The sequence below is a fragment of the Vespula vulgaris genome, chromosome 10 (assembly GCF_905475345.1).
Source record: "Vespula vulgaris chromosome 10, iyVesVulg1.1, whole genome shotgun sequence".
Taxonomy (NCBI): domain Eukaryota; kingdom Metazoa; phylum Arthropoda; class Insecta; order Hymenoptera; family Vespidae; genus Vespula; species Vespula vulgaris.
The window spans coordinates 1,182,960-1,199,567 of NC_066595.1; the positions used below are offsets into that span (position 1 = coordinate 1,182,960).

The window sequence follows — 16,608 nt, forward strand, 5'->3', positions numbered from 1 at the left end:
CTTTTCTAAGCTAAACACGTTCGTTCTAATCGGATATCGTTTCTCTCGTTTTTTTCTTCCTTTTCTTTCCTTTTTGTTTTCTTTCTTGATTTTTTCAATCAACGACAAAAAATCACGACGAATGAAATATTCGTTCGTTCTAATATATTTCCACGTTATTTTACGAAGAATTAGAAAGTTCGGCAAAGTTACGAGCAATGAGTAAAGGTCAGCGCTTTGTTTACGATTCCGATTGAAATCGTGAGAAATATGTAGGATAAATAAAATCGAATAAAATCAAATAAAGAATGTACGCACACACTCCCTCTCTCTTTTTCTTTCTTTTTCTCTTTCTCTCTCTCTCTCTCTCTCTCTTACTCGTTCGCTATCGTACAATCTCGAAGGGTTCTTAAGCTTGACCTCGAAGCAAAAGCCGTCTGTAAGTACACACGTCGAGCGAATGTTTCGTAAGTAAACTTAGTTGAAGAAAAAGAAGAAAATGAAGAAGAAGAAGAAAGAGAAAAAGAAAAAAAAAGAAAAAGAAGAAGAAGAAGAAGAGGAGAAGAAACACGAAGATGCATCCCTGAAAGGGCATCGCTATCTGGCGCGGAAATCTTGGAGGACCCTCGTCCTCCTCTCTGTGTTCTATCACGTCGTATTCTCTCTCTCTCTCTCTCTCTCTTTCTTTCACTCGCTCTCGTTCTCGCTTTTTCCTCGTCTCTTCTTCCAAGCTAAAGACTCTGACTCACCACCCTTGCACGTGTTCAATTTCAGCCCCTTTGAAAGCTCGTTCCTTATCCCTATGCGCTGGTCAGGATCGTCGAGAGAGAAATCGTGAAGCGTGGTCGAATAAGCAGAACGAGAGAGATCCTTTCTCGGCCGACTGCTCCGCCCACAGGACCCTTCCTTCCTGGACACCAAGAGGAGAAAGGATCGAGAGTCTAGAAAGACCCATCAAACTGCTTCGTCTTTGCATCGAGCGAGAGAGAGAGAGAGAGAGAGAGGGAGAAAGAAAGAGAGAGAAAAGAAAAAAGAAGAAGGAGCTGGTAGAAACGGCAAAGTAAAAACCAAGCTGGACCAAGATCGAGTCTTTACTTTTGAACCATCCTCGGCAGATGATTCTTCCTTTGCGAAAAGTCATTGTTACCACTCGAAAACTTCGCGTAAATCGACGTCAGTACTTCTTCTTATTTTTCTTCTTCTTCTTCTTCTTCGTCCTCTTCCTCTTCATCTTTTTTTTCACGAGGCATCTTTTCTCCATTGACCAAAATAATTCTTACCATCCAATATTGTCAATAAGAATGAATCTAGGCGCGGTCAGGCGGATACCATCCGTAAAGAATTCACATGATCGTTCGAACGTATAACGACGTTAGTTTCATCGTATCGAAGGAAAGGAAGTTCGAAAGGAGAATAACGTAGATAATTGTAGAGTCGGGCGTTTTGTGGGCCCGACACTTCAAACCTAACTTTCTTTCCTTCTATTCCGGTCGTTTATTCTCAGAGTAAAATAGAACTAATCGATATTTGATCGATACGAAAGAACGATCGAAACGAAACGAAATAATTGTAACATATTAATTTATCTTTGTTCTTGAGCCGAATATTATTTCATGCTTGAGTCATTTCATCGATCGTCTAAATTTATACGCTTTAATTTTATAAACGAAACGTGAGCCACTTTTTCTCCCCTACTGTATTTACTACTCTTCTAACGCGAATCGTTGTCGAACGAACTCTTATTAATGTCCTTCGTAATTCATGCGAGAATATGAACGACGTACTATTCCAAGGGGAATATGTAATGCTATGTAATAATGTAATAAAAATCTCTGACGAGTTTCGATTTTAAACTCTTCTTTGATTCATTTTATCTATAATTATATTATAGATATTTATAGTAGACTTATACTATACTTAAACTATAGATACTTATACTATACTTATACTAATCTTATAAGATAACGTTTTCGGATTATTAAATATTAACGTATCAATTGGAGCTTTGAGAAATCCATAAGAATTTCTTTTATCTGTACGTTCATAAAACTCTTTCGTTTCTCGCGTCGACTCTCGATGGCCAACATTGTAAAATAAAAAAGAAATAAAAAATAAAAAGAAAAGAAAGAAAAAAGAACGAATCTTGGCGAATATTTCTGTTGGTAAATTTTGTTGGATCGACGAAAAGACGAGAGAAATAATGAGAGAAAAAGAAAGAAAAGAGGGCTCCATTCTTTTGGCAGTAAAAAAAGAAATGAACGAACGAAAGGAAGGAAGGAAGGAAGGAAGGAAGGAAGGAAGGAAAAAAGGACGAAATCGAATAGACAGGATACCACGATGACACGGTCTGCGTTAATCCAGCGATAGAAATCTTCTGGGTCACCGTCAATGACGCCGCCACCGGTCATCCAACGAATTAGAGCGAGAGAGAAAAAGAGAGATAGTCGAAGGAAAGAAAAAGAAAAAAAAAAGTGGGGAAGGAGAGAACGTATAATTTATAACGATAATCCTTTAAGAATGGATCCGTGCTTCGAAGGCAGATTCACGCTTCTCCGAGCATCAATAAGAACCTATATGCTCGTTTCTCCCTTCTCCCTTCCCCCTCCCCCTTCCCCTTTGACCTTTCGAAATCCACTTTTACTTTTATTTCCTCCATTTCTTTCTCCCTCTTTCTGTTAAAAATTTCAACCGAATTCTACCGTATCGATCGTGCAGAAACGAACAGGGGGAAAAGATTTTTCTACGTAGTTCACGTGTTTACATAGCTGCAAGACTGTTTATTTAGGAACATAATGGTGCCTTCTAAACGAGAGAGAGAGAGAAAGAGAGAGAGAGAGAGAGAGAGAGAGAGAGAGAGAGAGAGAGAGAAATTGAATACCTATGGCAAAGATTTTACTCCCTCTCTTCATCCTTTTCCCCTTCTTCTCTTCATCCTTGTCTTTTCCTTCTTCTCCTTCTTCTTCTATCACTATTACTATTACTATTGCTATTTTACTACTACTACTACTACTATTCTCTATTTTATCTTGCTTTTACGAAAAATGTGCGATCAAATTCCTCCCTAACGTACGCCGAAAGAGATTCTAGACGATCGAAGTTTGCGTCCGCACTCGAGAATGGTATAACAAGTACTATTTGATATTGGGATATACACAAGAGTTGTCCTCGAGATTCTCTCTAGCGTATACACAACACACATGTATGTGTGTTAACCTTTGAGAAACGTCCTTCGTATCTCTCTTCTTCTTTCTTTTTTTCGTTCTTAGATCGCTCTGTATGTACGTGTGTTCGTACGCGTATACCATGTTTATATTCCGTAAGATTATTCTTTCGCGGAAGTGTTATCGTCGGACGAAAGATTCCAAGAAATTTACTGAATCATTCATTGACTATTTTCTTTAACAAACACGCCTATTATATACGAGGGATATAATACATATGAGACAACGAATTTTTAACCTTCTCGCGAATAAATTACCACGATGTTTTTCTAACTTTATCTTGGAATTAAAAATGTATTTTAAAATAATACGCGACACACGCCAGATGATTTTGAAACTTTACGCAGTATTTTTTTTATATTCATTTCTCAATTATCTTTCGTAATAAAATGAACTCGTCGATTGATTCTATTACGTTTCATCGCGACGTCGTTGTTGATTCGTATATTACCAGATTATTATTTAATAAATCCAAGTTATGATATAATCATACACGTACGATCGTATAATTCTTTTGGAAAATTCGAGAATAAAAATGAAGTTTGCAAAGGGATAAAAAGAAGAGAAAATCAAATGAAACGAATTTATCTCGAGAAATGATCTAACGTTCGGAGGATGTTAGAAGACGTCGAGGGAATATCTAAGCACATCTAGCTATACCGAAAAGGATTCACCCTCTTTTTCATTTTTTCCGTTCTAGCGGGCATTGAAAATGATGAAATTCGCTATTGAAACGAAATACGTGACGCCGCATGAGTCGAGCGAGTTAGTCGAGAGAGAGAGAGAGAGAGAGAGATCGAGAGATCGAAAGAGAGACATAGAGAGAAAGAGAAAGAGAAAGAAAGAAAGAAAGAAAGAGAATGATCTCTTTTTAAATCTTTTTTCACCAAAGAGATCCGAACGAGTGCATCCACCCACGTTAAATTTGCCTTTGAAATATATTGTACGAGGCAAACTCCCGGAAGGTTCCGGGATCTTTGCATCCGGCCGAGAATAGGATAGGATTCGTTTCGTTTTCCTGCTATCGAGAGAAAGAGAGAAAGAAAAGGACGAGTCGACAAATGCGATCCCGAAAAGTCTGCGGATTCAACGCACTCGCAAGAGGACACGCCGCGTTTGCACGTTCTTACCTTTACACAGGTATATGTAGGTATACGTAGGTAGTATACGAAGAAACGAATTCAATGGCCTCGTTTTGCAGGTTCGAACCTGTAGGAACGAGCACGAACAGGTCGCGAGGAAAAGTATCGAGAGAAAAAAGGAAGACACTTTTTTCTTTCACCGCGTGCCCGCCCGTATGTTTGCGTAATCCTCCTCCCAAAGGCAAGAAAGAATCCTCCCTATTTTTCACGTAAAAAAGAAATTCGAGAAACGTGTTCGAACTTGCACGCGAGTTTGTCTTTTCTTCTCCCTTTTTTTTTTTCTTCTTTCCCCTTAAAACCTTCGAACTCCGTAAAATCGAGTCGAGAGAATTGACTTTTCAAGTTTTTCGTTCTCTCTGTCTTGTTGAGAATACAAAAATTAAGGAAAAAGAAAGAAGGTGTAAATGGATATTATTTCTTCCGAACGATGATAAAAATGAATGAATGAGATCGAGGAGAAAAGGAAAATAAAAAGAAAGAAAGAAATAAATAAAGAATTTTCAAAACAGTTACACCCAAACTCGATCATCCCGATTCAAAGGGAAACGTTCGATCTCCTGACCTAGAAAACCAACCCTTTAAACGTATCCATGTCCTACCCACGAGAAAGGGTTAACGGAAGCAGGATCACAATAGCCTAAGGGAAAAGGATTTTCCTTTTTCGGTGCAGGGATTCACCTGTGAAAGGGTTGAACCAGTTGAATCGAACAAAGCAAGAAACCCTAGAGTCGATCGATTCGGAAACGTTATCCGACAACACGACAAGTGTTAGAGTAACCGAGCCTGTTACTTAAGCGTTTCGATTCGTACGATATGAAAAATCAAAATCGATAGACAGGAGAAATAAAAAGAAGGAAAACAAAGAAAAAGAGAGAGAGAGAAAGAGAGACAGAGAGAGAGAACGAGGCAGCTGGTTTTCCAGAGAAAAAAAAGAAAAAAAAAAACGTACGTGGAAGAGCAGCTGCGAAAAATATTATTTTCTGGAAGAACTTAATACTCGTCGAGATCATTCGGCAGGTCTCCTTCGAAAGGAGAGAAGCAACAACCCTTGATGTTTCTTTGATCCTCTCGATTCGCTCTACTCCGATCGAAAATTTTTCTTATTTCCTAACCAGCCGTTACCCCCTCTCTCTCTCTCTCTCTCTCTCTCTCCCTCTCCCTCTCCCTCTCCCTCTCCCACCCTCGCACTCACACCCGCCATCACTCTCGCTCGCCTCTCTTCCAATCCACCCCTCCCATTTTTCTTTTTCTTTTCTTTTTTATTTTTCTCTCGACGATTACGTTCAACCGGCTCATACATACATATACGTCGTAAAGAACGGACACACGTGCACAGCTTGACATATCCACCAGAAGAAATTCACCTACGCCCTTTTGTATGGAACAAGCTCCGTTTGACCCTTTTCTACCTGAATATCCCGTCGAAAATAGGGTGTTCTTACCCCGTACGGTGCTACCCCATTGAACCGTATAAGATATGCATCTACGTCCCTGAATGCCCCAAGAAAATAAGGAAATTCCATCGGAGATTTTCGTGATTTTGAATAATATTGCATTCCCCTTTCTTTTTTTTTTTTTGGTTTCTTTTCTCTCTCTCTCTCTCTCTCTCTCTTTCCGTCGTCACAATCACCTCGTCGTTTTTCTCTCTTTCGTTCGGTTTGCCGTTTCGTACGGCATCGCTCGCCTCGGACGTTTGAAAGGATGGAAAGGGTCCATAAGGGATGAGGATCTATAGGCGGCCCTTTTTATTGTACCATCGAAAGATTCTACGGGACCGACTCGAATGGACAAAGGATTCCACGTACTTTCTGACGATGGACAAGCGACGGTAAAAGCGTGTATAAAGGATTTATCCGCGATGGACGCCACCACGAAGGGTGTAGGACTAAACGAGAGAGAAGGGAATTCAGGGGAGGAAGGGAGAGAGGGAGAACAAAAAATCGAAAACTTTAAACGAATTCTCTTCAACACTCACCTAACACTTTTCACCCGATTTGTGTTCGCAGCTATCATCAAATTTTGGATAACTCCTTATCTGAAAAAATATAAAGAAAAATCGAAATTAATAAAACGAATGAATCTCGATCGTTATTGAATCATCGTTATCATCATCGATCGTCGTCGTCGTCGTCGATATTAATCTCAATTTATTTTTTATTTTTCATTCTTTTTCTTTTTTTTGCTCTCATTCCTAATCGTTCTTTTCATGCAATTCATGAGGAATAAAAAACAAAACAAAAAAACAGAAAAGAAGGAATGATCGAGAGATCGTTTCTCCCTTCAGTTTCGGTCTGTTCTTCGTCCTCTCTTCGAGGAGGAGAAATAATTCTAGCCGATTACGCACGGTACCGCCCTAATAACCGAAATTCGGTATCGACGAGAGAGAAAGAGAGGGTTAGAACGACTGGATACTCTTATGAAAAAAAAAAAGAAAGAAGAAAAAAGAATTGAAAGAAATAAAATAAAAAGGAGAAAAATCTCTAATACCAAAAGCAGAATTAAAAAAGAAAAAAAAAAAGAATGTAATAGTCCTACTATAAATTCATCCCGTTGTGGGATACAGCGCGACGAGAGACGTAGTTTTCCCCCTTCTTCGCCCCTTCTTCGAATGGATATATATATAAAAAAAAAAGAGAGAGAGAGAGAGAGAAAAGAAGAGATAAAATTCCAATTACGAAGATCTCTATCTGCTCGTCTACCTGCCGAAAACGATTACCAGCACCGTCCAAGCGAGAAATAATAAAAAAAGAAAACTAATACGGTAGTCCATAGTCTATATATTTTCTTGCTTCTTTTTCACCCTTGTCCTTCGTTTTCTTTTTTCTTTTCTTTTCTTTTTCTTTTTTTTTTTTTTGATTTGCTTGTTTGTTCTTTCTTTTTTCTTTTATATATATACATGTGTGTGTGTGTGTGTGTGTGTATACACACATTACTTTCACGAACCACTCGACAGAGTACCGGATTCTCAAAGGAACATACGAATATATAATATTTCATGTGATATCTCGATTATGCTATACATAAATACACACACGCAAACATATATGAATGTATACAAGGCGGAAAAAAAAAAGAGAGAAATGATCGGACGATATGGATATTTTTTTGAAAGTGCTACCTCATAGAAAATCCGATCAAAAAAAGAAGCTGGTGCGATTAACACGATAGAAGGAGGACTCTGCGGTGTTCGCCCTAAGGCATTGATAAAACGAGCACCGATATCACGCGTGATATCGCACGTATACTTAAAAGTAACCGAAGAACACGAGAACGTGATTCATGGTGTAAAGAAGGGATGGTGCAAAAAGGAACAGAATAAAAAAGAAGAAGAAAAAAGAAAAAGAAAAAAGAGAAGAGAACAGAAGAGAACAGAAGAGAAGAGAAGAAAAGAAAAGAGTAGAGTAGAGTAAAGTGGAGTAGAGGAGAAGAAAGAAGAGGAGAAGTAGCGTTGGTTGTACGTATCTCGATCAAGTCGATCTTGAAATCGCGGCGATTACGCGTCTCGCGAGAGTGGAACGACGACGACGACGACGACGAAGAAGAAGAAGAAGAAGAAGGAGAAGAAGAAGAGAGAAAAATAAAAAAGAAAGGGAGAGGGAGGAGTAGGGGAATGAGGGACGAGGCGGAAGAGAAAAAGGAACGATGTGTGTGTACGTGCGTGAGTATGCGAGAAAGAGAGCTAAAGAGAAAAGGACGAAAGATCGCTTGCACCTGCCGCTGACGTCAGAAGGGACTTCTTGTTTGTACCTGCGCACAGCCCCGGGGGTCACTACTACTGTTTTAGGCGAGTCTTCCTTTCTTTCCTGCCCCTTTAACCGCGAGCTACGAAAAACGCGCTCCTGTCTCCTCTCTCTCTCTCTCTCTCTCTCTCTCTCTCTCTCTCTCTCTCTCTCTCTCTCTCTCGTTTTCTATCCTTGCTTCGTGTATTATTTATATGCTAATGAAAAGTCGAGGACGCCGGAAAGAAGAAAGAAAAGAGTATGTATTATTCTCTATCTCTCTCTCTTGTATAACTCGCCATTACGATTATGATATACGTGCAGAATGAATACAAGCGTTCTATACGTATACCATAGTTGAGATTAATGCCGGATTTAATGAGCTGCTAAAGTAAATTTTAATCGAATACGCTGCGGGCGTTCGCTCTCATGGATTTGAGATTTTTATCGGCCGTTAATGAACCCTTCTGCCGCGGGTAGAGATCCCTTTTCACTAGACATGACACATTACTCTCTCTCTCTCTCTCTCTCTTTCTCGTTTCTTTTTTCTTCTATATCGTTAGGAATGTATACTTCATCTCTATGACTATGTCTCATTGTTTTATATCGTTCTCTCTTCCTCTCTCGGATTTTCTCAAGTTTCAATATATAGAAATTAAAATGATACAACGATTCCCTAACAAACACCTTCGACGTTTATTATCTCTCCTTCGTAATCAACGAATATTATCTTTCTTTGGCGATACGGATAAAGGGGATAAAAATGTATTAAAGATATGCACGAACGAATCTAGTCGGATCGAATTGAATTCTCGGAGATTCTCTTTCGAAGGAGAAGGACTCGATGACTCCGCCTCACAGGACGACGTACGACGCAAAGTAATTTCGATAAAATCGATATAGCAAAACGGCACAGATAAGATTGCTAAAAGCAACGGCAACCGGACCAAGAGAGAAAGAGATAGTGGCGTTTTAATCGAGATCAAGTCAAGTCGTGAACGTCGTTTCTAATCTTCCGAGGCCGACACGAGGGAACGTTCGAAATCGTTGCCGCGTGAAACAACCGTCTTCTTATCTTGATGTGTTACGCCAGAACGACGTTTTACCCTCTAACTCATTTGCATAATCTAATATCCTCGGTTAAACGCCGTCGAACGATACGTCCGAACATCAGGATACTTTTCTTCTTTCTTCTCCTTCTTCTTCTTCTTCTTCTTCTTTTTCTTCTTTTTTCTTTTTCATTTTTTCCTCTCCTCTCTTCCTTTTTTATCTCACTTCTTCGAAGCTTCTTAATCGTCCTTCCCTCTCCTCGCTCTTTTTTCCCCTTTTTTCTTCTTTTTCTCTTTTCGCTTATTTGTTCTTTTCTTTTTTCTTATAATTAAAAAAATTGTATTCTTCTTTGTTTTGTTTTTTTTGTTTTTGTTTTTCTTTTCCTTTAAGTAGCACACCTATCATATTCGAACGTGTCTCGCAATGAAGCGGAACGTCCATCCGGAGGTTCAACGTACTCCCGAGCTCTCCTCTCTAGACCTTTTGAGAACGACGATACGAATAATGATGTGATTCACGTACAAGAGAAAAACAACAGCTGGTTTGTGACATATCAAGGCTTTTATGAAAAGCAATCGTTCGAAGTAGAAATTAAGAGCAAATTAAGAGAGACCGTAATAAATTCTTTCTTTATTTTTGTACTCTTTTATTACGCATTCAGCGAGAAAATGTTTTACTTTTGATTTTATTTTCTTTTGTGTTTAAATCTGACGTTTGAAATTTAAAAATATTTTATTTAAATATCAGAATCGATGAAACAATTTTTCAACGTTTTGAAAAATCTCGATTTCGTTGTTCCAAAAGCTCACGTTGCGTCTTATGTATCACGAACTATACGATCGATGATATTTCCCTTTTTACTTTTAGTTCAAGTCTAAAGAAAAAAGAAAGAAAGAGCAAAAGCAATTCTCAGTGAAATCATTGTCCTGGCAAAAAGGGATATCGATTTTTAGCTTGTAAATATGCGAGATAAGTTTTAGGGAGGCAAGTTTCGCTTCGATATATCGGCATGACCGATCGTCGACCGGTTTCTAAAACACGATCGAACCGATCTCTCGAATTAATTAGAATTCGACGGACGCGTTGAGAGAACCGGTTATAAAATCCTTTCGGGGCAAGAGAAGAGGAAGGATAAAAGTCCCCGTTTGGTAGGACCAAGAGATTTTGATTTCTTAACTACGAAAGCGGTAGGATGAATCGTCTAATTGAGACAGAATCAACCCGAAGATATAATTAAACGTTCGAATATTATAAAAAGGAATCGTTTCGATTAAATATAAAGAGAAGAAATGGTAGAAAAAAAGAAAAGAAAAAAAAACTTAACTCACTTAACAAATTTTATGTGTCAAGACGGTATTTTAATATCGTCGACTTTGTAAATAAAAAACGAAAAGAGAAAAAACATTGCCGTGTAACAGGTCGAGCACAACTCAGTCAGTCAGTGTCCTGTGAATACAGCGAAAGGATCGTTCCATTCTTCTTTTTCTTTTTTGTTTCCAAAAATAAAAAATAAAAAAAGAAAGCAATTTTTCGTATAAATTTTACGTGTCGAAACGATATTAATAACGTCGGCTTTACAAATGAAAAACAAAAAAGTATATTTACATGTAACAGGTCGTTACACCTCGTCAGTCTTGTTGCTCCAGCCGGTTGCTCGAAAAGAACAGGAAGAGAGAAAGAGAGAGGAACGACTGGTTTCTTGAGATTTTCATTTAGTGCTATCCCTCTCTCTTTCTCTCTCTTTTTCCCTCTCTTTCTCTCTATCTCTATCTCTATCTCTCTCCTACCTCCACGAGGAAAACGTTTAGATTACGACCTTGCTTATTTACTGGGAGCATCGGTATGTTCATTGCCGTTCGTACTCTCGCGCACGTAGCGAATAACACGTAGGCGAAAAACCTGTTCGACCGATCGATCGAGTCCTTCTCGTCCTTAAACAACCCAACACCACCTACGTTTTTCCTATTTTTCCCCCAAACGAGATCTCTATTGACGATATAATATCAAAACCGGTGAAGCTGGAAAAATGGACTACGATATAATCGAAAATGTTTTTTAAACCTGATGTTTTCCTCCTGAAAGTACATAGTAAACATGTTATATAGTAAACAACTATAGTAAACAACTATATTTTCTTTATTTTTTTTTTATATATATTTTTTTTTTAGATAAAAGAAGACTCAGATCGTCGAATTGATCGCCGAGATATCTAACGTACAAAATCTAAATTAATTGTTTCATACAAGTAATATTTTTTTTTTTCGTAAGTAATATTTCCTTTTTCAAACGAGAGAAGATTCAGATCGTCTAACTGATCGATCAAAAATTAATGTCTCTTTAAATCTGAAAATACGTCCGTACGAGAAATTGCAATGGATCGATTACTTCGAAGTTTCGAAGATTTTTTTTTTCAGGGAGAGATCGAAATGATAAATTTAAAAAATTTCCAAGTCGTTTCTTCCTTGTACCAAAGATTTACTTTACGACTTTAATCAAAAAGTCAAATCTACTTACAGATAGAAAAGTAGTTACAAATACCTGTGCAAGTACCTTGCGTTAGAAAAAGAACAAGAAAAGACTGTCTGGTAATATCCTTCGTAATTTCAAATAGATTTATAGAAACACTTGTTCTAAGCGATATAAGGTTGATGTGCAGGTTGCAAGGTCAGGTTTCACCTGCACCGTACCGTAATTTGGAGGTGCAAGTGAAAACAAATACTCCGGACTATACCTGCATGCAGGAGCTTTTCGAAAAGAGGGGATAGACTTTGTGGTCCATGAAGTTTACATCCCCTACCGTGTGCCGTCCTCACTCTCTCTCTCTCTCTCTCTTTCATACCCTAAAGTCTCTTTCGAGATCTCTCATTGAAAAGTAAACTCTCTTTAAAACGTTAGCCAAACAGGAGAAACGAAAAAGAATCAAAGATCGGAAAGTTCAAATACGTAAATCGAAAGTGATTACAAATACCATCTCGTTTAAATAATAGTAAATGAATGACGGATAAAAGGATTTTTACTCGTATAATTGAGGATTATCGAAGCACCTGATACGTCGAGAACAGGTTGCTGAAAAAAGGAAAGAAAAAAAGGGAGAACAGAAAAAAAAACAAAAAAAAAATAAATAGGATAGGTCATGGAGGAAGAGGATTCAACGAAGATTTCTCATTGTACCGATCGAAATAAATCCCCGATTGTGAGTAGAAAAAGTTGTTGAGTAGATGATCGAAAAAAAAAAGGACAAAAAAAGGGAGGGCAAGTTTTTTCGTCGTTTCGCGGCTAATAGACGCTAGTCACGAGGCCATAGGGTATGTACGATAGAACCGCGTGAGTCCACGTGGAGATACTCCTCTCTCTGTCCGTAAAAGAGAGAGAGAGAGAGAAAACGAGCAGAAGGTATACTTAACGACCGTAAGGGTCGCCTTAGTTATCTCGATGCATCTAAACCTCGTCGACTCTCCCTCGACTGTTCTTGAAGAACTCTCGCCGTGGGGGTAATGGTGGAAGCCTGAGCGTGCGCTCGCGCGACCACATTATTACCCCCCGTTAATCACCGTAGGATGCGCTCGTGAGAAGTTAATTGCATCTCCATTGGTCGATCGGGGAAGAAAAAAAGGAAAAAAAAAAGAAAAATAAAAAAAATGTACAGATTCTCAGCAGGTGCGATATGCCTTTCCTCTATATCTTGCAACACTAATGCAACTTACATATAATGATAATAATAATGATAATAATAATAGTAATAATAGTGATAATAATAATAATAATAATAATAATAATAATAATAAGAGTAATAAAATAATTTTTCCCTTCGTACCGGTTTCATTAATCGATTTCAATAGACCTGTGGCAATTAACTTCCAGTCCGTGGAAGAAATTAATAAAGATAAATTGGACGATTAAGGGTTCACGCGAAGGTGAGGAGTAATAAGTGACTAAAGTAATATCTCTCAGAATAAAATCATACCGAGAATATATATATATATATATATATATATATATATACATATGTATACATATATATACGACTTGTCAAATTTCGTTATGATAATCGAGCGTTATACGTGCCGTGTAATCGGATAATCAGACCGAGACGGTCGACCCAGTTAAATCGCGAGCTTGTACTCGGCCGGATTTGCATGGAATTTCCTGTCGCGTGTGTGATCGAGAAAGTAGAGATAAAAAAAAGAAAAAAAGAAGGAAGAAAAAGAAGAGAAAACAAAACAAAACAAAACAAAACAAAACAAAACAAAGAGAAATAAACTCGAAAGAAAATAAATAAAAATATAAGAAGAAACGAAGAAAAAGGAAACGGAGTAAAATAATCAATAATAAGATGGAGAGATAAATAGAGCATATAAATAATCGCAAGAGCTTATGTGCAAGAACGTGTCGAAGCTTACGTCACGACAGGCACGAACTAGTCGTAACAGGTTTGATCCTGTTCACGAGTTGTTGAGGAAAAAGAAGGCCACCCTTGGGTCTTTGATGCTTTTCTCTAGGACGAAGCTAGCTTAGAGAGAGAGAGAGAGAGAGAGAGAGAGAGAGAGAGAGAAGCTTAGAAAATAGAGGACTTTCGAGGAGGTTGAAATCCGAGACGAGTCTTTTCCAACGCGGAAAAGAAAGATCGAAGGGTGACGAAGGTGGAGGATAATCGAAGAAGGATGCTCTCTCTCTCTCTTTCTCTCTTTCTCTCTCTCTTTCTTTCTCTCGCTCTCTTTGGTGGGGGTGGACGTAGTAGAATCTACTAGAGAGTTTGCCGGGGTGCTCTTCTCGTTGCACGGACTCAAATGTTGATCGGAGCGAAGAGAGTAAGAGAGAGAAAGAGAGAGAGAGAGAGAGAGAGAGAGGGTCGAAAGAAGAAGAGAAGAGAAGAGAGACCGGCAGATGGTCGGCGTGGACCCCGACGTGGGAAGCTCCGAATTCTCCGAGTTCCCACAGCCAGAATGCACCTGCCCTACCCCCACTCTAACACCCCGTCCTGCCGGGACGGCTTATATAAGGGCCAGGGTTGCTCGTCTAAGGCATCATTCGCTCACTAGCGCTTCGCTCAAAAGCATCTGAAAAACGTATAAAAAGCAACGTATAGCGAGCCCACTCGCTGATATATTATTATATCGATCACGTCGTTCACGTTTTCGAGAGGCACTCATATACATATTGCATACGTACACACATATATATACATATATATATATATATATATGTATGCACATATATAGACATATACATTTGTATCAACTTTGATCGTACAAGTCGTCGTAGTCGTCTTCTTCTCGCGTTCCGACCAGAGAGTTTGCACGGAAAACCGGTTCAGTGCGCGGGTTCCGTGGTGGAAGAAGAAGGAGAAGAAGAAGAAGAACAAGACCGACGAGTGAAAAGGACGAGAGAAAACAAGAAGAGAAAAAGATGGCCGCCACCACTATGAGCCACGTGTTCGAATACGAGAACGAGTTGAACGATAACTTATACAACCTTAAGATGTCGGGCAACAACAAGGCCAGCAGCAACGGGACCAAAAGCATGAGGAGGATGTTGAAACCTCTGTTACGTTTGCTTAAGAAGAAAACGGGCAAGGGCAAATACGGTAAGGGCCAAAAAGCTATGCCGCAATCGGAGATCTTCACCGAGGAGGTCGACAATCAGAACAACGCGAACGAGGCATTGGAAAGAAGATTATTGGCCGAACTCCAAGATGCTGAAGAGGGTGCAGCCATTACCGTTTGTCTCGACGGTCAAATGACAGTCGTGCCGGTTGTTCCTGGTCAGTGTTACGTCCCTGTACACTTTGCTCACACCCACGCCGGTGACTTCTATTGGACGACCCTCAGCCTCGCGGACAGTGATCTCTGCTACAAGGAACGAGCTTTCTCGCAACATCAAACACCGGAGATGCAAGTCGCGTGAGAGGAAACCTCAAGTCGCGTGTCATCAAATGCATTCCTTCGATCTCCATCATCATTCTGATGGTCCATCTCACTCGGACACTACAACTTACTAAAGTCAAAGAAATTGTTGTTGACCGAGCAACGCAATAGAAGTAAACGAGATCGCGCTACATAGCCGATACGTAGACTTTAGATAAGATACATCGAAACTGTGATCCATAGTTTAAATAGATAGAGAAATAGATTTTAATTTATATGGAGACATACAGCAAGACTTTTCCATTGTGTATTCCTAGAGATACGTTAATACGATAAGTCTGACTCGAGATTTTAAGGGTTGGACGATTGAAGAGATTCTAGAGGGTAGTGTTCTATACATATTGTATATTTTTTTTTCCTTTTTTTTTTTTTTAATGTCGCGATGATATCGATCGCATTTGTGATAATATCTGTACCTATCAGAATATATTAGATATATTTATAATCTAGCATATCCATATTGTGATATTGGCTTTAAAACATACCGTCACGATCGGCGGAAATTTCCTAATGTCTTCCAAGTATTTTTAATAAAACATTATAAACAAATTCTCTTGTTGCGTCGATTGAAAAACCACCCTTTACCTCGTCCTAATACTTTACATTTATTTTTAATATCTGAATAAGTAACTACATATAAATTCAATGATAAAAGACTCGAGAGAAGAGACAATACGTTCAGAGACTCTTCTAAGAAATTCTTCTCCAAAATGCATGCATTTATTATCTTTCGTATGTAAATGAAAAGATCGAGAAATTTTTTTTGAAAAGTTTGGTTAAACGAAATGAAAAAAAAAATAAATAAATCTTTAAATACCTACGACGAACTTTTATTTAACAAATAAAAAACAACATATATGTTCACCGATTACGAATAGGCGAAAATTGTGAACACGTGGATGTCGCATATGGGTCGCACACATGTTCAAGGGTAGGGCGAACGAGTGCATGAATTCACATGATTTTCTGATAGAAGAGTTACGAAGCGAGAGGGGGGCTTGAACGACCCTCTAGCGACGAGAAAAAAACAGAAAAATAACAAAGGATGCAAAGGTGCCCGATGACCGTACATCCAATGATAATAGAATAACAGTAAGGGTGAATATTTCAAGAAGGGGGATATCTCGATAGGGTTAATTCAATATCGTATTTATTTAACGGTTAGTGTAGCAGGAGATCCATGGGGTTAACGCTCTTAAAGCATGTATGGCTCTATCAAACTATTAAGAATCATTGCAACAAGCGGGAAATAAAAAATGGAAAAAGAAATTCTATAAAAAATAAATTCATCTACGAATGATGCGATTGTTAAAAAAAAAGTGAGGGAAAAAAATAAAAAAAATTTCATTAAAAATATAAGAATATAAGAACGAGCTAGATAAAATGGATATTCGATAACCAAGGGTTGCGTGTCGAGCCTGGAGGGTAGGCAATCCTTCGTACAACCCTGTATTAGAAGCATCCAGCGTAACTCGCGTGACTAAGAAGAAGAGTTACAAACATTTGTCTTTAACACTTTCTAAAGAGTCAAAAAATTTTCCTTTCCACGTCAAAAGAGAAGGAAGAGGGAAAA

The 16,608-nt window shown here is 38.6% G+C and overlaps 2 protein-coding genes across 2 annotated transcripts in view; one reads left to right on the forward strand and one right to left on the reverse strand.

Moving 5' to 3' along the window:
• The window catches only part of LOC127067091 (uncharacterized), a 148,966-nt gene that overhangs the window by 100,736 nt on the left and 31,622 nt on the right, over nt 1-16,608 (reverse strand). The window contains exon 3 of the mRNA XM_051001620.1: nt 6,318-6,377. The gene's annotated coding sequence lies outside the window, so the exon portion shown is untranslated. The remainder of the gene's footprint in view (nt 1-6,317; nt 6,378-16,608) is intronic.
• LOC127066695 (uncharacterized) lies at nt 14,155-15,584 on the forward strand. Its single transcript, XM_051000716.1, has one exon. It carries the CDS (start codon nt 14,518-14,520, stop codon nt 15,013-15,015), a length of 498 nt encoding a protein of 165 aa, XP_050856673.1. The 5' UTR covers nt 14,155-14,517; the 3' UTR covers nt 15,016-15,584.

What these genes read in the sequence shown, in the direction of transcription:
- LOC127066695 (XM_051000716.1), top strand. Translation starts at nt 14,518, where the DNA reads ATGGCCGCCACCACTATGAGCCACGTGTTCGAATACGAGAACGAGTTG.